The sequence below is a fragment of the Pteropus medius genome, unplaced genomic scaffold (assembly GCF_902729225.1).
Source record: "Pteropus medius unplaced genomic scaffold, Ma_sr-lr_union100, whole genome shotgun sequence".
NCBI lineage: Eukaryota > Metazoa > Chordata > Mammalia > Chiroptera > Pteropodidae > Pteropus > Pteropus medius.
The window spans coordinates 9,539,544-9,562,649 of record NW_024340699.1 but is presented as its reverse complement, the minus strand read 5'-3'; the positions used below and the strand labels follow the sequence as shown (position 1 = coordinate 9,562,649).

At 53.5% G+C, this 23,106-nt stretch overlaps 1 protein-coding gene across 2 annotated transcripts in view; it reads right to left on the bottom strand.

Moving 5' to 3' along the window:
* KCNIP1 (potassium voltage-gated channel interacting protein 1) overlaps window positions 1-23,106 on the bottom strand; it is a 260,707-nt gene that overhangs the window by 161,511 nt on the left and 76,090 nt on the right. The window contains exon 1 of one of the 2 annotated variants that reach the window (XM_039877635.1): window positions 7,709-8,257. The exons of the other annotated variant lie outside the window; for it this stretch is intronic. Coding sequence (XP_039733569.1) covers window positions 7,709-7,769 — 61 coding nt within the window. The 5' untranslated portion in view covers window positions 7,770-8,257. Of the gene's footprint in view, window positions 1-7,708; window positions 8,258-23,106 lie in introns of those variants that run through there. 2 annotated transcript variants of the gene reach the window in all.

The following is a 23,106-nucleotide window of genomic DNA, read 5'->3' as shown; positions in this document are numbered from 1 at the left end:
ATAATTACATGCATGAACATGCAGCCTGAGACTGCGTTTCTAACAAGCTCCCAGGTGATGCCAAGGTTGCTGGTCTGAGGATCCCATTTTGAGTAGCGAGGTTCCAGATAATAAGAACCTACCTCTATTGCAATCTCGCTGTGTTCTGACCACTGTATCTTACATGCATTATTACATTTAATTCCTAAAAGAACCTTAGAGGAAATCACTATCAACGTTATCATTTTCTAGATGTAGAAATGAAGGTTCACAGAGGTGAGATGACCTGCCTGAGGTCACATAGCTAATAAGTTGCACAGCCAGGTTTCACATCCAGGTCTAAGAGTACATGCCCATAACTGCCATACACATGCATGTGTAAATATAGATTTAGGCAAACATGTAGCTAAGGACCAAAAGAACCAATGAGGGAGCAGAAGGCAAACCCACCAGCAAGCTCTTGGTGAGTTTCCTTTGCAATGATGAAAACTCATTGACCGACTGACCCTTCCCTGCCCCTCTAGACCATGTGGAACCCACTGACTGATTCCGGTGCCTGATTCTGAAGGTTTGAAATTCTAACATACTTGGGGATATGTAAGTGCTTGATCTTTCACTGACGGGCAATGATGGCTATTACAAAGGGAGAAGAATTCAGTTCACATAAATGATTAGAGGAGAGATGTTTAATCCTATTAATGAATTTGCTAATTGGTCTTCTGTTCCCAATCATTTCATATTCAAGCCTTTGCAGTGCCAGATTAAATGGAGACAGATCTAGGGATGGTTTGAGACGGGGTAAAAAGCATTTGCGCAATGCCTACAGATGGCTCTGGGGTTAGCTAATGAGGTGCTTTAGTCTATCCCTGAATGCCTTCTCCTCACCCTCCACATTCCCCATTTTGGCTGTTCTTTCTCTGGGTGAGGCCAGGAGGAGAGGAAGTTGGTGTGGTGTGTAATTACCCAGGTTCCAGGATCAGCCAGAACCAAGCACTGCTCACTGTAAGCTGTGTGACCCGGCCAAGGAACCTCCCTCCACAGAGCATCCGATTCCTCATCTGCAAAGTGGAAATGATAGTAGGATGTGTCGCCCAAGGCTGGGAGGAGGTTAATAAAATAACAGAGGAGAAGAGCCGAGCAAGGTGCCTGGCACAGAGAGGAGGCCGGACCAACATTAGTCGTTATTCTTATTATTGGCACGTAACCCACATTTTTTATTCTACCGCTAGAAATTTCTTTCATCACCTAAAACCGACAACTTCCCATAGGCGTCACCAAGAAACCGCTCGGGGTTCTGGTGGCCATTGTTGAGATGGCTCTAGATCCCAGAGCGATGGAATCAGAGGCCGCAGCTCAAAGAAACAGAGATCCTCGAGGACTGGCCAGTCGTTACACAGACGGAGCAACAGAAGAGGAAGGGACCAGACCTGAGAAGGGACAGAAGGCAGCAGCGAAGCCAGTACTATCCCGAGCTGCTAGAATCACCTCGCCCTATGCGCGACGCTGCGGTATCTACGCCCTGGTTGGCCTGTGGCTTCCGTTTCCCCACACTGCTCCAGTGTGGCTCTCAGTTTGGCCTGGAATAACAAGACTTCATCTGACGTTCTGCTCCCAGGCGAGGGCACGGGAAGCTAGCATATCCCAGCTGACCACGGCTCCTCCCTGAAGGTGACCTATTTAAAATACTACCTGGCAGGAGAGGAGGCGCTTAAAGATAAGTCAAGTTTCTCTGAAGGTCCCAGAATTCCCAGTTAAGAGTGTGTCTCTCCCTCCCCCGCCCTCTCCGTCTCCCCTCCCCCTCTCCCTCCCTCCTAAGCACTGCTCATTCTCCCGCTGATGAATGGAAAGTCAGCTCCGGGGTTATTATGCAGAACTTGGCAGAGCTTCTCCCCAAGAGCAGACCTGGATTTCTCATCCGGGCTGCTGCATTCCTGCACTTCTCGGAGCCATCAAGAACGCACGCCCTGGTCCTGCCGTCCTTCCCCTCCATACAGCCGACATCCATCAAGTCTGGACTCAATATCAGGCCTGACAGAGGCCCTAGAATAAGATTCCTTCCCTGGGAGTGAGTCAGAGAGATAACTGTGTCAAGCCGTAACCACGTAATATGCAGGATTGTGGCAAGGGGAACGAGGGAGAGAGAGATGTGCTCTGCCTGCAGGGGTCTTGAGGGGGGTTGATATTGAATGAGGTCTTGAAGGATGTGTAGGAGTTCGCCGGGTTAATAGGGAGGTAAAGGTGGAGGGAGAGTGGGGAGGCTGGAGTGGATCTGGGGCAGAGATAATAATCTGGAGGCAATGTTGATGGACATTTAAGGGACTGCTTAATGAATGAAACAATGGGCTGACAAATGTACAGGCTCTCGATCTCACCAAGACAAGGTAAAGGTGAACCCAAAACACGAGGGAGGCCTCTCTGGGTCAGTCCTTACGTTCGTTTTTTTGAAAGAATCAACAAAAGAGCGAAAGCTTGGAGATACTTACCAACTTCCCACCTTCCCCAAAGATGCCATGCATCTACTGGTATCGAAAAATTACCAGGACTCTTCCGGACTGAATTTATAATTTTCAGCTTTCTAAGGGGCATGTGCTATAAGTTTACTATGAATTATCTGTGCCAGGGCTTCCTGTGCCACTGACTTCTTCCAAGTGTCACGGTGGGGGTCTCAGATCCAAGATTTGGGTAGCATGACGATCAATGCTCTTTATGCAAAGGCATTCTTTTATTATCGCCTTTCTAGAATTCATTCCTCCTTAATTTATACACACATTCATTCATTCATTCATTCATTCATTCATGCATGCATGCATTTCCTCGATTATTCCTATGTACATTTGATCAGCATTTGCTTCTTTCCGTTCACTCACGCATTTATTCGCCCATTCATTCTTTTCCCTCACTTGCTAATGCATGCCCTCGCTTATTGACTCTCACATTTGCAAAGCGTTTATTGAGCAAAGCCCTTTTAGGGATGCGAAGAGGTCTGACACCAAGTCCCCTTCTAGGAACCCGGCTGAAAAACTGCACCAGTGTTAGGCACTAGAACCTTCACTTCCGTCTTTCGGTCTCTCCCTCTTCCCTCTCTGTTTGGTCTTGAGCTTCACTGCTTTTCTTCTGGAATTGAGGAGCCAGAACTGCACCAGGCACGGGGCGTGGGCTCCCTACACTCCTGCAGCTATTGGGGGGTGCGGAGTAGGAACCCTGTTTTCAGCACTTCTCTGCTAAATGGTAAACAGATTCAGAACATTCCAGGAGATGAAAGCCAATTCAAAGCCAACGGACCAAGGAACAGAATGCATTCCAGGCAAAGGGCTAGTAACTGAAATTCCAGTGGGAAGCTAACTTTTCCTGTGGGGTCTACGTCTGGAGGAAAGAACAGAGAGCAGCCAACCATTCCATTATTTAGAATTTATTCCAGAAAAGATTTATTATTGAGTACCTACTACGTGCAAGGAGCCAGGCTAGGGACTGTGAAGGATGATTTAGAAAAGCACCCCCCAAGAAGCTGACATTCCGGGGTGGAGGCAGGGGGATAATGCTTCCACCCCTTGCCTAATTTAAAGCATGACTCGAGAGTCATGAGGACGTACATCTTAAAAGATTCAGGGATTTAGATGGTAGAAGTCACTTTTCTCTGGGGCTCGGGGAAGCCTTCCTGAATGTGGAAACAGTTGAGTGAGGTTTGGGGATGTGGGTAGAATTTTAATTATTACACAGGAGGTGGGGGGAAGGGTACTATAGAGTTAAAAGGGTGAACAAAGATGCAGAAACAGGTAATGCCCGAGGCACGAATGCCTCTGTAAACCAGTATTCCTCTTTTAAACACAAATAAACTATATTTCCAAGGTGAGATGACTTGCCAACGGTCCCTGGAGCCAAAGGTCCCTTGAGACCAGGAGCATGTGACAGCAAGGCTACTGCTTCTCTATGCTTCCCTGCCTCTCTCACTGGTCTCCCAGCTCTCTCCAGGTTGGAGAGATCCCCTGGCTGCCCTGGTCAATAAACCCCAAACCCAGCCTCACCGAGAACCCTTTGCTCCCATAAGCTCTCCCAGTGCTCACTGACCTAGGAGTCAAGGGACCAGTCCCATACGTGTCTCTAACGTGCCACGTGGCCTTAGAAAATGTATTTAATAGCTGTGGAATTTAGTCTGCCCGTCTATTCAGTAAACATTCTGTAAAGCCAGAAGCTGAGCCCTTCCCGAAGGTTCTGGCTGCTTTCCTTCCACAGGGGAAGATAGATAACCCGACCACCCCTGCAATGTGGAATTATTTGCTTATGGGCAAATCTCTGTTGGGATGGCCTTGTTCTCCTAAATTCTCTTGTCCCTCTGCCACAGACCCACCTGCTGCACCTGCATCCTCCTCCTCTGATTCCCTTGACACCCCAAACCTTCTCACTTACCACCCCCCCCACCCCCCGCCCCTGCCCCGGCCGCCAACCCAGAGCAATGTCCTCGGTATGATAAGCATGTGCAATACTATTGGAGTCAGAAATTCTACCTGAGACTGGGGTGCAGAGGCCGAATCCCCCAAAGCAGGGCTTTCGCATTCTAATTAAAGACAGACAAAGATCCCAAACAGAGACTGAAAGTGAGCGGGAATGTTTTTATTCCGTGACACAGTTCTAAAACCGCTCAGGGTTTCTGCAGCCTGCAGGAGGCTTTCCCAGGCGGGGCCGGGCACATCCAGAAGGATGCGTCGGCACTAATCACGTAGAGCTTTTGCCCTATTTAAAAAAATATGTGCGTGATACCAATTCACGTTTGCAAAACATGCAAGGTTTTCCCTGAGCAGGCTATCATGTTTTCTGGACCAGCCACAGAGCGGAGGTCAGTGGGGCTGCAGCAACATGACCAGCATGTGTGTGTCTGGTTTTGGGGTCTTAGTTACCTGGACGGAGCTGGAAGACAGCTCCCAGAATGAGCTGTCAGGGCTACCGGAGGTACTGACTACTTCCAGGATGGCCTTACTCTAGGCATTTGGAAGCCCCAGAGAGTAAGTCATAAATTTCATAGCAGCTAAAATTTGCTGACCGCTTATTATGTAGCAGAGCTTGTGTAAGGCATCAGACGTGTGTTATCCTTGAAATCCACACAACACACAGCTATTTTAAGATGGTAACCACTGCTGTCCCTGGTTTATAGTCGAGGAAAATAAGCTTAGTCATACAGCTGGTAAGTAGTAGAGCCTGGATTTGAACCCAGCGGGGAGAATGACTCCTGAGTTGCAAATCTCCTCCACTCTCTGACTGTGTCTAATTAGATCTGAGCCTAATGTTTCAGAGATCACAGTAGCAGCTCTGGTAAGGGCACCAGCAATAAAAATCTTCAAATTTTAGAACCGACGGAACCTGAGGAAATGTCTAATGTAACTTCCTTCTTTTACAAAGGAGAAACTGAGGTCCCAAGGAGGGAAGGAATCTGGCCAGGAAGTGGCCCTTGACCACTAGCCTACCCGGCCAGTTTCCAAGCGGCCTCTCTCTGCAAGAAGGGTCCTCTGCTGATCAGCATTTTAAGGAAGGAGATGGTAAGAAAATACTCTGCTCCAGGACAAATGCCTGGAGCGATGCGCACAGCTGGAGCCTGGACAATTCCAGCCAATGCGGTGGGGCTTTGTGTAAGAGAGGCAGATCGCTCACTGCTCTGGGCAGCTTGTCCTGGGGCTTGCCCAACAGCCCTGGACCTGCTATGAGCTCCAAACAAGTGTACTTGTGAGAGTTAAATGCCAACGTGCAGATAAAGCACCTAGAACTGTGTCAGGCACACAGTAGGAGCTCACTGAATGCTGGCACCCCTCTTCTCTTTCTTAGAACCCTGGGAGAGAAGCAAAGAGCTTTGGGCTCTGGGAATCCCGCAGGAATGCATCTGGGGTGACCTGGAGTTTTGTGTGGGAGAAGGGAATGGTGGACAGTAACATCTGAGTAATATCTGAGCTCTAAGCCTTTGCCCATTTGATGGAGCTCAATGTCCATCATTTGTTTGATCTTCATATTCTTTCAATGATCTCCTCTGGGTCCCTGGTGGCTACGGCCAACACTCCCCACATACCCAGTCTCCCACTTGGAGGTAGTATCCTCATGTAATTTAAAGATAAGGAAACTGAGGCTTAGATGAAGGGACTTACCTGAGGTCACAGAGGGAGGAAGTGATGGGGTCACATTCGCCTAGCTGCCTCCCAGGAGTGCCACAGGCATGAAAAATATTTTAAAACAGCCCCCTGAGCATCTTGTCTCCACAGTTCCCTGACTTCTGGTACCTCCTGGTGGTCAGACCGATGATGGGGGAGGAGATGGGAATTTGGTGCTGAACTTTGTCCCTAGTCGAGCAGTATCAAGGCTCTGTGAGTCGCCGGCTCTGAATGTCAAGGTCCTGGGCCAAGGCTTGCAGAGCTGTCTGTCCTGACTGGGACTGCTAAAGGACGACCAGTCCCTCCCCGCCAGCAGGATGTATAACTCGGCTAGAGAAATGGGCCAGAGCCTTCTCCATGCTCTCGGTTGTAAACTCCAAACTAGGTTCATTCCCTAAGATCTTCACCCAGAAATCTTGTTCCTCTGCCAGCCTGATGTCTCGGGCTGGGCCACATGTCCGGACCCCTGGAGAGCAGGTTACTCATGGGTGGGTAGCTCTGCGACGCAGACTCCCCCGATACCTCAGGCGAGACCAACCAAAGTCTTAAGAGTAGACTCTTAGGGTGCACTCTGGGGGGTGAACCCTTATCCTAACACAGACCTAACCACTAGCTAGCACAAGGGGTGGGAGCTGTAACCCTACTTATAACCGGAACCTGGGTTCCAATGGCAGAACTTGAAGGTTTACGCGTCAGGTTACTTAAAATCCTGCTACCACTCACAACAGAATTTGAGAATGAAACCGGACCAAACCAAGCCCACCCATCGTTTCCTTTTTCCCAACTGCCTCATCTCTTTATTCCAACAACCAACTTGCTAACTGCTGGCTACGAGTCCTGCATAGAACCCCATGTCGCCACACGTTCGCCTCAACTTCACACTGACCCATTTGACAAAAGTCCTGCTGGTGAGAAAGTAGCGTCTCAGCCGGGGAAAGGCAGCTGTGGACCAGGGGCCGGGCGGGAGGGGCGCCGGATATCATGCTTTCTAATTCCTGACGTCAGCTCACCTCTCTGCCACCCTCCGACTGTGCCCTCGGAGGTTCCCAGAGCACGGCAGCACCCCGGCGTGACGCCCCGTCCCCGAATATCTCCGAGTCACCAGGACATGCGCCCTGGGAGTTTTACCACCTGGCAGCGGCTGGTTCCTTTTGGCTTGCAGAGGTTTTCCCGGGTGGGCAGACACTGCACCCCCTCCGGGTGGCAGACTCCCAGGTCTGCACCCGCATCGCGGCCCGAGGAGCGTGCGAATGCGTGAGCACCTTCACTGGATGCCCGCGGGCTCGCAATACATCGCCTTTCATCATGGGAACGGGAAGAGCTTCCCGACATTCCCACCAGGCGATTCCGTCACCCCCACCTGTGAATCCGCCCCTTCTTTCTGCTCCCGGGGCAGGCGCCCACTCGGCTCCGTCCTCCGAGCCTTCGCGGGTGTCACACCGACCCTCCCGCCCGCTTCTCGCTCTTTTGGACACAGGAAGCCCGAACGCGCTCCTCAGGGAGAGGGGAGTCCGGGCCACGGCTGGCGGGTGGCACACCCCACCTCAGTTCCCAGCACCCCGAAACCCAGCCAGGGGAACAAAAGGAAGAAGGTGTCTTACCTTTCGAGGGTCGCCTTTGTTTGGTTTGCAGAGATGAGAAGGTGCCCATGACGGCCCCCATGGCAGCGAAGACTTGTGTGCGACTTGGGACCCCGGGCCCTGCCCCTTCCCTCCCCTGGAAAGAAACCAGTTCGGATCGTCTACTCCGAACGGGAGGAGAAAAAGCAGCACCCGGCAGCCCGCGCGCCTGCAGCTCGGGATTCAGCGAGCGTGGGGCTGGAGCGCCGGGAGCCTTTCCTTTCCTCCTTCAGCCCCGCACATGCCCCGACCCCCAGGGCCAGCGGCTCCCGGAGAGCCCTCGGAACCGGGCCCGGCCGCTCCCCCCGCCAAGGGCCGACGACGGCGCCTCGGAGCCTGCCTGGCGCTGGACACGGGGCGGACGGCCGCCCGCCTGAGGCTCCAGAGCCAGCGCCGCGTGCGGTGCGGGAGCCGCGCTCCACTCGCCCCTCCCGCCGCACGCTCGGCTCCCCTCCCGGCGCTCGGGCTGGGGCTCGGGGGACCGAGTACCAATCATGAATGAACAGAGCCGGGGACCGCGCGGAGCGGAGCGGAGCGGCAGGCGGGCGGCTCCCCTGGAGGGCCGGGGCGGGGCCGGCCGCGCTGCTGCCCTGCGCCCTGCGCGCCCGCACGAGCGGGGCGCGCGGGCTCCCCGGCCAGATCCCCGCCAGGTACCCAGCGGGTGCGTGGGGTGCAGGGGGCAGCGGACTGCTCCTGGGAGAACGTGTGTGCGCGTGTGTGCGCATGTATGTGCGCGTATGTGTGTGTGCGTGCGCGTGTTGCGCTGTTTCATTTGACTTCAAGGGAATCCTTATTTAATTCCCCGCCTGAATTCTCTCTGGGTGGGGAAAAGTCCGCCCCACCCAGGAAAGGACGACAAACAAACGTACATCTAACTGGGTTGTCGTGGGACTAGGGGCCCCTCCTGCTCCTCCAAGGCCAGGGCCACCTTCTAAGGACAGGGAGTTGGGAATGGAGCAAAAGAAGCCTCAGGCCCCTTGGCCCTTGCTTTCTCTTTTGGCTGTTTCTTCCCCCACTCCCTCCCTCCTTCATCCTTCCACCTCCCCAGTAACTAATGAGCTATGGGACAGGCTGTGAGTTAGTGCTGAGGGGCAACGGATGAATTTAGGAGGCAGTCTCCATTTTGTGAGTCCTGGCTCCAGATCACACAGGCCATAACCCCTATCTCTGGGGTTGTCAGGCAAAAGGGCCAAGTTTGGGTCCGCCCTCATCTGCTGAAATGCAAGCCTGAGGGTTTTGCTCCCTGAAAGCCTGAGGGGGAGCCACCCCTCCCCCGAGTCAGAGCTGCCTGGTCACAGGGCTCCTAACCTGTGGCCTCCAACACGCGTAGTCACACAGAGTTGCACATGGGCACAGGTCCCACAGGTCCACACAGGCATTGCTGTTGCACACACAGACACACTCAGCCATAATACACCTACAGGTGCATCCACAGGACCCCACAGAAGACACAGACACACAGGCACAAAGATGCACTGTAAGCGCACAACAGCCTTGCAGTCACCCACGTTCACACAGGCTCGCAGCCACACAGGCATATGGCCATGCCCCACGGACACAGGGCCCCCAGGAGCTGCCTCCCCTCCTGCCAGCCCACCAGCTGCCCTTGCAGGGACATAGGTGGCCTATGGCCTGGCCAGGGACCATGAGTTGTTTTCTTGACCTATATGGCGCTTAATGCTTTCTCAAATCCAAACACACGTCCTGTTTTGTGCAACAGGGGACGTGCATGTCCTCACACCCGTCCCTTTTAATGCACAGCCCATTGCCGTGTGACACACATCGCCCCACATCATCCATGCCCTGCGAGTTAGGCAGGCAGTGTCTAATCATCGCCTCTGAGAGAAACTGAGGTTAACTGTCGGTAAGACCCAGCCAGAACGCGGCATTAGAACTTGGAGTCGGGGGCTCTGTCACCGCCTCTTGTTGGCAAATGAGGACATTGGGGGCCACTGAGTTGGGGAGAGGTCCTCTACTTCCCAGCAGATTCAAAGCTTCTGCTCTCCTAACTGCCGGCACTCATCTGTCTAGTCCATGAAGGCTGGAATCCTATATGACGGAGCAGGACTGGTAGGGGCTGACCTGCTTACCCGCTGGGGAAGAAGGATGGGGTGGGGCGAAGCCAGAGGTCATGAGAGGACCCATCAGGATGGCCAGGACTCAAGGAACAGAGGTGGGATCTTTGCTGGGGAGATGATGCAGGCCCCAGACTTCTCAGATCACTGGATAGAGCACCAAACCATTCCACCCTCAGGCCTCTGCTAATCTCCATACTCCCCAAAGACCAGGACTGGCACCTGAGAGTTTACGAAAGGCTGAGATGCCACCCTCTGATTTCCTCCTCCCCACGACCCTCTGAAGAAGTAGAGTCCGGATGAATTGCTCTGTCTTATAGATCAGAAATAGCAAAGTGCCTCCAGGGCTGTTTGCAGCTGGCTGCCTCCGAGCAGTGGGAATGAAGTAGTTACCGAGATGAGGTCCAAACCGCTTACGCGTGAATTATGAGGCCCCTTTGTGGCCCGGCTTCACCTCCTAATCCCTCTGCTCCAGGGCGCTCCTTCTGGGGCTCCAGCTGCACAGACCCTCACTAGTCGCCAGCGTGCCCTCCGTGATTGTGCTCCAGGGCCTTTGCACACACTGCTCCCTCTGCCTAGTAGGTCTCTCACCCTGGTCTCCATCTGCTTCAGGTGTCACTTCCTCAGGGAATCCCTCCCTGGTCTCCTGTCGGTGCCCGCCTTGGGGTTCCTGGAGTACTAGGGGCTTTTTTTCCGTCAAAGTACTTACTCCCTCCATTCTCGTTGCCACTCTCCTTGTCTGTCTCTCCCCCTGGACTGCGAGTAGAGACCGCTACCGCTTTCGCTGTATACTGTCTGCTTGACCCCTGGTTTCAGACAGGGGTGCAGTCACTCTGTGCTGAATGAATGAATGAACAAATGAATGAATGAATTTCTTTGCTCAGTGACCCAATTAGTAAGTAAACACCAAAAATTACCACATCATCCTGTCTCTTCAAAGGAAGAAGCTTATTCTTCCAAGCAAAGGTCCATTCATTCAACAAATGTTTATTCATTCATATGTCAAGCTCGTACCAGGTATATACATGCGCGATAGCTCATGTATTCCTCATGATGCCCTGAGTGGTTGGCATTATCTACAGATAAACAGAAACACGCACATGCACTGTGCGGTGCAGCAAACACCACCCATGAAACGCTCGTGAAGAATGCATCTAAGGAGGATTAAGTTAAATATGAGGGACAAGAGGGACAAGAGCCACTTCCTGCCTCTTGGGGATTTGCAACAGAGAGCAGACAACTGTGTGGGGAGCCAGGGAGCCTCCCATCGGTCTCCTGGCTGTAGGGGCCTTTGGTCCTGCTATCCCCACAGGATGTACTTGCTCAGGCAACCTTCAAAGCTCCATCCACCCTGAGCCTTTTAATGGCTGTGGCAACTTCTACTCAGACAGGCGAGCTAGCTCATGCACTGTCCCCAGCTCTGACCCCTCCCTCATCCTCTTTGTTATGGACTAAACGTTTGTGTACCCCCCAAATTCATATGTTGAAGCCCTAATTATCAGTGTGGCTGTATTTGGAGATGGGGCCTCTAAAAAAAATTAAGGTTAAATGAGGTCATAAGGTAGGGCCCTGACCCCGTGGGATTAGTGACCTCAATGTTCTTATGAGAACAGACATCAAAGACCCCCTGAACTCCCCGCCACATGGCCAGGGAAAGGCCTTGTAAGCACACAGGAAGGAGGAGAAGGCAGCCATCTGCAACCCAAGAGCGAACTCTCACCAGACACCAACCCTGCTGGCTCCTTGATCTTGGACTGCCAGCCTCCAGAACTGTGAGAAAATAAATTTCTGTTGTTGAAGTCACCCTGTCTGTGGCATTTTATTACAGCAGCCCGAGCAGACGAAGGCACACGCCCAGCACCCGTGCATGTCCTCAGAAGTCTCTGGAGGAAAGACCTTCTCTTCCCTCTGCCGTGAGCATCTACATAGGACTCCTTAGGGCAGGGGTCCCCAACCCCCATGCCATGGACCGGTACCGGTCTGTAGCCTGTTAGGAACTGGGCCACACAACAGGACGTGAGTAGAGAGCAAGGGAAGCTGCTTCTGTATCTGCAGCCGCCCCCCAGCGCTGGCATCGCCGCCTCAGCTCCGCCTCAGATCACTAAGCCTTAGATTCTCATGGGAGCACCAGTCCCTGGTGCCAAAAAGGTTGAGGACCGCTGCCTTAGGGTCCCCGCTGGGAGGCTGCTCAGGAGGAAGGGGCGAGATGGGCAGAGGCGCAGGGATCCTGTGAAAGCACGCACGTGCTTGTCCGCGTGTATGCACATACAGCCGTTCCTCCCCATCCTCGGGGCAAAGGCCGTTCACTGAGGCCCCACCACGCGCGGAGACAGAGGTGTCCGATTTAGAGCATGGGTCTGAGGCCACTAGCTCTGCATTCAAATCCTGATTTCGCCCCTTACTATCTGTGCGGCCTTGGGCCTGACGAGTACTTTCTCCGGACCCCACACCCTCTGCGGGCCGTGTTGCGTCTGCCTTGCAGCATTGCTGGGAGCAGCGGTGAAGTCACGTTTGTACGACCCTCAGCAGGCACCTGGCCCCGAGCGCGCGTGGCTGGTTATGGAGAGGGCACCGCTGCTGTGGCCGTGGCCAGGCGTCACGCCGGGCTAGAGAGGGGTAAAAACGAGTGAGCCACAGCCCTCCCTTTGGCTCCCATCTTCGCTCTTCATCTGTTTTATAGGAGATCTATTCTCAGGGTCCCCATCTGGTATTAAAAGACTCAGATTACTTAAGGAAGGAAATGTGGTTGGCACCTGATTATGTGCAATTCAGCTACTGTCTTGTACCGTTTCCCAAATGTTCCACACGCATAAGTCTGGCCTCCTCAAATAGACTCTGAGCTTTCGGAAAGCAGAGCAGGCACCTCCTCCCCTGTCCCCACCCACCACAGCTCAGCCTGGCCCAGGATGTCCTCAGCGCTCCACAAATATTCATCCTGAGATCCTTCGGGGCAGGGAAAAGGGCGCCACCGCTTAGCCCTGGGATCGAGTCCTGCTTTTCTGACTAAGTGTGCATCTTCGTCTGTGACGCTGAGCAGGACAACTTCAAGGGTTGATGTGAGGACTGGGTTGGGTAGAATCAAGGGAAATGTGCTCTGTCTCTCTGGAAAGCTCTCTGCAAATGTCTTTTGTTATTATTTGCTCTGGGACTCGTGTAGTTATTCATTCTTTCATCCATTCATTCAACAAATGTTTATTAAGGACCACCTCCCAGCCAGGCACTATTCTAAATATATAGACCAGTAATGAACTTGAGGAGGCGGGAGTCCTGCCTTCAGGGAGCTGGTGGCATATGACTGAAGACAATCAACCCCTCTCACCGTTACAAACAGCCATCAGGCTGGGAAGGAGAGAAGGAGAGAGAGAATAGGGTGGGGGTGGGGATGCTTAAGAAGCTAAGTCAGATAATCTTTTACAAACTACAAAGTGATGTCACAAGTACATATAGCTCCTCAGAGGGCTGTGGAGTGGATACAATTTTCAAGGCAGGGAGATTAGGCTCCAAATGAGATGTTTGTTTTGTGATCTCAGGCAGTTATTTGACCTTTGAAAGTCTCAATTTCCACAAGCAGGAAAATCCCAGCCATGTGGGTTGTTGTGGTGTGAGGCTAAAGACGTTAATGATGACAAGTGCTTGACAAGCATCTCCCTGGCTGCAGCACAGTCCTGGCTCCAAAAATGCAAACACCCCCATTCCTCAGCTTCCCCTTCTGGTCTGCTTTGCAAGCACTTGCTTCCCCACCTCCCACGAGGAGAAAAGACCTTGAGATAAGATTGGGGCTTGGGAAGTGCCTGTCCTGGGAAGTGCCTTACGCATCAAGCATGCCCTCATCTGTCAAGGCTGATCATGTCCCTTGAGGAAGTAGGGCTGACTCAGGCTGCAGGGGATGCAGGGAAAGCCAGGACACAGGCTCTGTCTTTCACATCCTGATGGCCACACTGCCCAAGGGGTCCCCCTTCCTTCTCCAGAGCTGGAACATTCTCCGCCAGGGGCTGAGATGAGTTCAGGCAGAGTGCAGCCACCCACGCAGCCCCGATGCTGGCAGCAAAGCCCTTCTGGGTTATCTAGACCCAGGTAGAGGGAGAAGGACGTTCCATATCATCTCAGCTTTCATTATCTGAAGCACGTTATGTGTCTTAGAGACTAGACAAGTCATGGGTGCCAGCACCAAGCCCGGCACAAGGCACATACTGTGTGAATACTGATCACATGGGATCTCTGGGAGTGGATGGAAGGAGGAAGGGTAGAGAGATGGATGGATTCAAATAGGTTCAAAAAACATTTAAGTATCTGATGAAACCTGTGAACCTTCTCCTCCAAAATAATCATGCACACATGCACACATACTCGCACTTTGCATAAACTTTCATCGTGTTCACGTGCTGGAGCACCTGATTAAGAAACTCTGTTCTTAGGAGAAAAGATTGCAGTAAGGGATGTGATCCAGTCATTTCTTAGCTGTGTGACTTTGACTTCTCTGAGCCTCAGTTTCAATGTCTGTAAAATGCAAGCACTGATTGTGTCTACTTCTCAGGGCTGGCATGAGGATTAAATGAGAAGCTTTCCAGTGCTTTCATGTAGTGCCTGGTGGTTTGCGAGGCTCGGCACAAAATGCCAGTCATTGCTGCTGTCGACATTGATCCTCAGTCACTCACTCGCTCGCTCAGTCACAACTTAGCGAGTGCCTTCTGCTTATCGTGCCCTGAGCGGGTCTCGAGGTCGAAGATATTTGTGCTCACCGGCTTAGAGAACTCACAGGCTAAGGGACAAAAGACAGATCGGCAACTTACTATAAGATCCTGGACTTTACCAAGAAGCCCTGGGAATAACCCCTCTAGCTTGGCTGCTGAGGGAACGGCTGGCCTCTGACCCTCACCAGGCTGGCCAGCTCCACCCAAAGTCCTGGGGAGAAACAAAACTTTGGACCAGCAAGTTTAGGGGCCAAGGTCAGTTTAGGAGGGCAAAGGTCAGGGTAGAGGTGGGTGGAGAAAACAAGGATGGAGCAGGTCGAAAGGGATGGTGCCGGAGGAAGTGGAGGTGAGAGGCAGGGCAGGGCTGAGGCGGGGTGGTGGCGGGTGGCCCAGGACATACTGCTATGGCAGGGTGGCCAGGGGACACTGAAATGGCTGAGGCAATGGGGACAGATCCCATGAGCAGAGTATCTTGTCTTTCTAAAGTGTGTATAAAATACAGATCCATAATTTCCTGGTAATGTCCAGGGGTCGGTCATGTTAACTCCCCTTTTTTATCCTCAGACTATGTGATAATTGCATTAACAAAGGCGGCCACCGTCTGTGGAGTTCTGACCATGTGCCAGCCACGTGCCCGGCTCCAATGAATCATCTCCATACCCCATAAGGTACATACTCTCATGATCCCTCATTTTACGTATGGGGCAACCGGAGCACAGAGAAGTTACAAGACCTACCCAAAGTCACACAGCAGGCTGTGGAGCTGGCCTTGAACTCAGACGCACGTCTCCCGAGCCTGCACTCCCTGTCTAGCCCAAGGCCCTCCTGCTGCTGTAGTAACTGATTTCTTCTAGCATCGTTTCTCCCGGGAGGTAGTGATTCACTGGGGACTCGTAGGTATGGTGCACCTTCTTGGAGCCGAGGGACAGATGCAGAGGGGAGGTGTGCCCTCTGACTGGCAGATGCTGCTCTTACCCACACCGTTAGTGTCTGGGGCCTGCAGCCGGGCCCACCAGCCCGCAGGATGTGCACAGGGTCTATTTTTCCTCCGCGGCTTCTACTGACTGAAGACCCCAGAGGAGGTGAGCGGGGCGGAGAGGAAGGAACAGCGGCCATGCTGCGTGATGATTACTGATCATGCCCACGGTGAGCGCCCCTGGCCCTTCGCGGCCCACTGAACCGGTCAGCGCTGGCTCTGAGCCTCCCAGCGCTCCTGCTGCGCAGCGGGAATCTGAAGAGGGAAGAAACCCAGGAGTGGGGAGGGAGGAAAGAAGGGAGCGGGGACAGTCTGTGGTTGCCATGATGCTGAGGGCTGACTCTGGAAGGGGGCTGCAGAAATCACGCGACTTAAAGGTACACGATCTCAGCGGATGTTTCTTCTGTTATTTCCGGTCACCGTATACCCTGCCCCACATGTGAGACCTGTAGCATGCACCACCTGGGGCATAAATGGCACAGAAACAATGGGGCCATCTTCTTGGATTTTGACTTGCAGAGGCTCTAGTGTAAGATAAGGCCTAAAAGAACAGGGGATCAGCTAGAGAGGGGCTGGTCCTGGACCCCCACAGGCAGAGCACTGCTCAGCACTGAAACTCAGCCTTTGGTGGTAGAATCTGGGGGGCTGAGAAGACCCTTCCCCTAATCCAAATGGGGCCTTAGAGAGCAGAGACAGCCCTGATTTCCCCTCCCAGCCCCACCAGCTCTCTCTGCTGTGGGAACATCACATACTCCATGAGCCTATGTATCTTTCCTAGGAGCGGGATTTGAGGTCTTGATCTGTTTTCTCCTGGCAAGGAGAAGCAGCTTTCCCCTGCACCCAGGAGGGGCGTGGCCCAGAAAGTCCCAAAGAGCCAGCGAACCTCAGTTCTAGGCTGTGGGTGGGGGTTAAGCTGTGACCTGGCTGACGCAGTGACCACAGAATGTGCCGCCCTGGGGGCTGCCCGCTGGAGACGTCACAGGCTGCACACCAGAGCTGGAGCCTGCCCCACACACATCTCCGCGTTCACAAGCCCCCAAAAGAATGTTCAGGAAATACCGTGGGAGGAGGGAGGAGTCCCGATTTTATTTCTGACCCCCAAGAACAAGTGGGGGGTGGGGAGCTTCCACTCGCCCCCTCCCAGGATGACTGCCCTGGGTCAGAGGACTTTGTCTTGGCTTAGAGGACACCCTGGTCCCAGGTGGCGCTGCACACAGGTGGAGGGGTGGCTGTTGGAGTGCCGGGGCACCTCCAGGAGCTGGGGCACTGCCTTTCCTCCCCGGCACACCGGGGACCCCCTTCCCGGAGGCCGGGCTGCTGCTCTCCTCCTCTCCGCCTGTCCGGAGGGGGGGTGTGTCCCTTCCTGGGCAGCCAGGGGACACTGCCTTGACAACAGGGGAACTTCAAAATGATTTCTGCTTCTGTTGTTCCTTCCTGCGCTGGGCTGGCCCCTAGCGAGGGAGGGGGGTGGGCACTCTAATGGGTACGGGGGAGCTGGCAATCCGGGGCTCTTTTTCCCAGGGCTGATGTTTGCATGGTGCATTCGTATAGGCACCTGCAGCTGAGGGCTGCTCTGGATGGAGGATGCTCTGCAGATGAGCATCGAGCCTGGTGTGTGGTGAGTTGATACTGTTCACTAGAAATCGTGGCTGCTGAGTAGGAGGAGGCTGGGGCAGGCCGCAGATGAGCTCCTCGCCTGTGTCCCACACCAACCGACCCAGCATCTGCTGCCTGTGATGTATGAGCTCTAAGCCAGTCCTTTCTACGATTCACCCAGTATCCACCAAGCCACCGCTCTGTTCCACCTTGTGATGGTACCAGAGATGCAGAGAGGGATGAGGTGGGCTCGGTCCTGGCTCTCAGGAAGCTCAGTCCTGTGGGGACAGAGCGACATATAAACCATTTGAAGAAAGGGGGATGGGCCTGTGGCAGTCAGCTCAGAGGGTACACTGGCTCAGAGAAGGGGTCCTCTAATCCAACCTCGTCGGCAGTCAGGCAAGGCTTTTCAGAAGAGAAGAAGCTGGAGCTGGGTCTGGAAAGATGAATAGGAATTTGCCAGCCAAACACCACTGTAATCGTATGACTTCCTTCGGGGACCTCCGCTAACCGGCTCTGAAGGTGACACAGTTGATATCACTGCCGTAGCGGGGCCCCATGGGTAGAGCGACAAGGCATCAGTAACCCCATTCACGGATTTCCCAAACTTACAGCTGGGTGGACTTTGTTGAAAGCAGGTCCAGCCACCATGCACCAGTGACTTGACTTGAAAAATCCTGTGATAGATGATTGAATTGAGTAACTGAGTCATCTAGAAAGAATCGGATCTTCCTAAAATCTCCAGGGATGGAAACTTCCAGACTTCCATATGCAACCAGACCAGGATCTTACCCTGCCTAGAGCTCTGCTCACCAACGTCTGCTCATGTCTCAGCAAAGTCTGCTAAACCGAAAAGTGTTTTACTCTTAATACTGCAAGAAGCAGATGGGGATGCAATGCCTTGCCTGAGGACGCTACCTGCAAGCTCTCAGAGCCACACGGAACCCTGAGCACCCTAAGCTAAGCCCCCAGGTGGGAGGAGGACCTCAGGTAGGCTGGGGATACAGATACTTTCTATAGCAGAAACTAAATGGCCAGAGTGGGGGTGGGGTAGCTAAGGGCTTGGCATGTACCTCAGGCTCTTATGCGAATGTGCGCATCATCTTGAAAACTCAGACTGTCCCCAGCCAACGAGGTCCCTCTTAGAGGTATACTACTCAGAGCTAGAAAGGACTTCATAGGCCTTCTAGCTGGACCGCTCGTGTTACAGATGGTCCAGGGAGGGAAAGAGTTTTGCTCAGAAAAGCAGGAAGAGAGCAACAGAGTTGGGATGGAAAAGGGTTTTGCATATTTTAAGAACCAAATGTTGTCCTCAGTTGTCACAACTTCTCCTCCAGAACCAGACCCAGATTTACTCCTGGCTTCTTCTGAGGCATAACATCATGGGCACAGAAAGACGCTTCTGTCCCCAAATGTACCTGTTTCCCCTTTACTGAAATCCTCTCAAGATGAGGTAATATCAAATCAAGTTTAAATTATAAATGTTTGGAGGAGGTTGGTACTGACCCGGAATTTAGAATAAAGTGTAAATGACTGACATTATACCATGAGCTAGATTTGCTAGGAGAGCGATTAGGAGGAAGTATGGGCACTGGAGACTCGAAATGCGTGGAAGGGTGAGGGACGGGACCAGGAAAGTAGTCTAGGGCTTCGGTAGATCAGAGAGAGTTGACGGAGTCACCCTGACATAAAAGTCCTTGCTGAGAAGGGAGATTTATTCTGGATGTGAATGGCAGGCAGGATTGACCCCTGTTCAGGATTTAGGGTGAGAGAACCTGAGTTGAAGGAAACAGCAAGGCCGGAGGCCCTGCAGAAGGGGCGTGCTGGGGGGGCTTGAGGCCCGGAGAGAAGGGAGATGGGGCTGGGCCACACTTAGTGAAGGGACAGTTTCCCGAGAAGGCCAGGGGACCAGGCTGCACCGGGTCTGGGGTCCTTGGTGCAGAGTTTGGATTTTATGCTAAGAGTAACGAGAGGCCATGAAACAATTTTTTTTTCACTTTTTACTTTGAAACATTATAGACTCACAAGAAGTTGCAAAAATAGCATGGAAAGGTCCTGTGTACCTGTCCTCCAGGGTCCCCCAGTGGTGACATCTGCGTAACGACAGTACAGTGTCAAAGCCAGGAGACTGCCTGCACGCGTGTGTATGAGCGTTTGCGTGTGCGTATTTTACGCTGTTCTATCACAGATATACGTGGGGTAAGTGCTCGCACAGTCGAGATATCGAGCTGCTCCGTCAGCACAAAGGAAGCCTGTGCTTCCCTCTGGAGGAGCCCCTTTGCAACCCCCCCCCCCCCCCGTCGCTATGGAGAATTTTAAGGCGAGGGTGGGGCACCTGAGATCTGTCAGCTGGGTCAAGGACATGGACCATGCAACTCTGGATTCCCTAGAGACCTCTGAAAGAAGCGTGTCCACTGCGAATACATATTGCTTCGAACGCCTTCACGTTGCAATTGAGGAGCAAGAACAGAAAGCTTAAGCAACTCAGACGAGGTCACAGCTCTTCTCACAGCTTCGTGGCTGTCTCTACGGAACTCGGTGTGTTGACTGCTGGGGGACCATGTGTTGTAGAGAACAGAGGCCAGGCCTCTGGGCCAGGGCCCTGTGCAGAAACCCAGCCCTATCTCTTCAGGGCTGCGTCCCTTAATCTCTTTGCATATCCCTGTCCCCATGGGTGACGTGGCCTATCATCTATCTCAAATAGTCATGGCGGGGAATTGATTAGAAAATACTTGGAAAGTACGAAGCATAAGGAAAAAACGTTTCTAACCCCAATGCCAGTATTGACCCAGAAGTACTGGAAGAAGCTGGTGTCCCTCCTCCTGCCTCCCACGCCCGTTTCGGTGGGGAGGGTGGAGATCTCACTGGGAGAACTGGCGAATGGTCCTCAAGTCTGTGGCTCGGCCCCTTCATATAGCCTCACGGCTTACAGTGTGAGCTCAGGCCTCCAGCACAGGGCACACATGCCAGGGCCTCCCCACACAACTGTAGGCTCAGGGGGACATGCACGAGACCCCAGTTCTCCAGTTGCTCTGCTTGGGACCCAGGGGCTAAGTTTGCTTCCTGAGGCTACATGCTGGGCACCTGTTTTGGCCTCAGGCCCCATCTTCCATGCAGTTCCTAGCGATAACATTCAATATCTCCATCTATTTCTCAAGTGGTCCAGGAGAAAGGAATGAGATTAATGGTTACCTTTAAAAGCCCAAACCAAGCACAGTTCTAGGCATAGAATCGCTGCCCCCAATAATGCCAGTTTTATTTAGCATGGTCCACTCAGAACTGTCCCTGCCGTGGGAGTGTCTCTGGGAGGAGGTGAGGGCAGGGGATGAGGAGAGGGGGTCAAGCGAGATGGAGAGAGGAAGAGAGAGGTTGGGGTTGGGGCGGCTCTGGGGTCCTCACAGAGCAGCTAGGGAGACAGGCAGGGTCTGCCCTATCCTGGGGCCCTCCTGTCTGAGGCCACCAGCCCAGGTCGGTACCCCGCCTGCCACTGCCCAGCGTCTGTCAGCCACCAGACAGTCTCATTCGTTCTCTGTCCACAGAGGCACAGCTTTGATTTCCTCTCGCACGGCTTCTCCTTTCTCAAGGGGAACTTCTGCCTGCTTCCAGCAGCCGTCTTCCATCTTCCAGGGTAAGTGACAAATGGAGCTATGCTCTCCCTTCCCCTTCCTTCAGCGCCCGTGGCTTCCCAGGCTGCTCCGTCACCGCTGTGGGGCCGTGGGGTCAGCCCCCCGCCTGGCCGGCCACCTGCCCTCCGGCCTCTGGGGAGAAGGCACATCATCCTTCCTCTCCAGCACTAATGAAATCTTCCTTCTGCTCTGTGCCCCGCTGGGCTCAGGGTCAGTGTTTTACCCACTCAGCTTGGCCCTGTGCTCCAGTCCAGTAATTACAGCCCACACCTCATCACAGACAGGCCTGGCTCTACGCACGGGGTGGGCTCCTCTGTACCATCTCCTCCCAGAGGCTCCCCCAGGGACTGTTGGGGTGAGTCCTCTTCCTCTTCCAGTTCCCTGGTCATCCTGGCATCTACTTACACGATGCCCCCTAACACATACACTCAAGACTCCTACCCGAGCCTCCCTTCCATCTGTCCAAATCCTATTCCTCGCTCCTAGATTCACTCACGTTACACCTCCCCCAGGAAGCCTTCCCTGATTTACCATATTGCCTTCTTCCGCATTCGGAGATCTCTGATGCTCCCAGCGACTGTTCAGTTCCCTGAGCACTTAACGCCTGGCACTGGGCTTAGTTCCTCGTAGGTGTGTAAATTGCGAATGGATGAATGGACGGATGAGTGTGCACTTCTCTATCCGCTTTCTCTGGCTCTTAATCATGTGTTGTTTGGTTTTGCTTTTTAACTGCTCACGTTAAACTTGAGTTGCAGCATCTACTCTTCCCTGGGTCTCCAGCCTGTCAACCTGCCCTCCAGATTTTAGACTGGCCAGGCCCCGCAGTCATGTGAGCCAATTCTTTACAATAAATCTCTCCTCGTTCTGCCTTTCCTCCCTCCCTCCCTATCCATCCATGTGTGTGGATATATGTGTGTGTATGTATGGAAGTGCCGGGAACCAGGGCAGCTCCAGAAGTCCTGGCAACAAAGAATTCACAGGTAGGGTTTTTTCCACAATAAATTGTCACGTTTTGGTTCCTCTGTGCTCAGTGTCAGGAAAGAGAATCCGCTTGACCATGCCGAAGTCCCTGTACCCAATCCTTAAACTGGGGAGGCGAGGCGGGACCCCTTGTTTGTCTTTCCTGCCATTTGAGTGGTATCTGGGGCGCATAGTCAGGGTGCTGCTGCTGGACAAGTGGGGAGCCAGAGCGGCAGGGAGGGTGGCAGGAGTGCCCGGGCAAGACACGTGAGCCGGTGCCTGATGTTCACCGAATTGAAATCCGGGGTCTTCATTCCAGCAGGGACACGACCCCTGGCCATAGCTGTGTCAGGACCACAAACTGCCTGGTGCCTAGAAATTGAGGGCCGGAGGGCTGGAGCTGGACAGGGCCCTGACGTTTCTAGCTGTGTGGCCTTGGTCAGGTCGCTCGGCCTCTTTGGACCTCAGCATCCTCATCTGTTTGGGGTCGGCCTCTGGACACACCTTCTCAGCTTCTTGGGAGGCTTCGATGAGAAGATACATGGGACAGACCCTGGCCCAGACTCTGACACATTCCAAGGACCCTGTTCTTCCTTCGAGAGTCTCCAGTCTTAACAATGATGCCGAGTCTAGAAGAAGGACGTAGGGGACCTCGGCCAGTCAAGTTTCAGTTCATTTGAAACCGGCCGTGATCTGAGGCTGGGCTTGGGCCAAGGGTGTGCGCCCTGGGGCAGGGCTTAGTAGTTCTATCCTTGGGCTCGTCACGTGCAGGTCCAGTGTCTTCTTCTGAGACTGTGTACTCAGCAGTCACACGTCCTCAGCCACTGAGATGCAAAGGGTGGGTCTCGTGGAGACTCAGACCTGCCCCAGCTCCTTTGTAGATTCCTGGAGGCGGTTCTCAGAATAGTCCCTGCAAAGGCACATGACCCTGAAGGTGGCGTGTGAGTGTCGGGGTACAGTTGACTCATGGGGTTCAGCTTTGGGGCTCAGCCACCCTTTGTCCAGACCCTGGGCCCAGAGCTGGGCTCTCTGTGCACATGCATTTGGGATATGGGGGAACAGGTGGTGAGGGAGGTACTCAGGCCACCTGGAAGGGAGATGAGGATTTTCTCGAGGTGCAAGGCCAGAGGCCCTGCCATGGGCGGGAGTCGTGTAGGGGCGTGGAGGCGCAGCTCTGACCCCCGCCGGGTACGGCTGGAGATGGGGTGGGGGCTATAAACTGAAGAGGATTTGGAAGAAGCAGGAAAGAGAGTGAGAGCCGGAGAGACGGACAGAAAACAGGACTGAGAGGAGAGAGGAACAAAACAGAGACAGGTGGGGAGATGGTGGAGGCAGAGAGGTGGAGAGAGGCGCCCGAGTGAGGGAAATCTGAGAGGCAGAGAAGGGGAGGGAACGAGGGAGGAGAAAGCAAAGGGAAGGCAGAGAGATAAAGAGGGAAGGAGGAGACGGGTAGGGA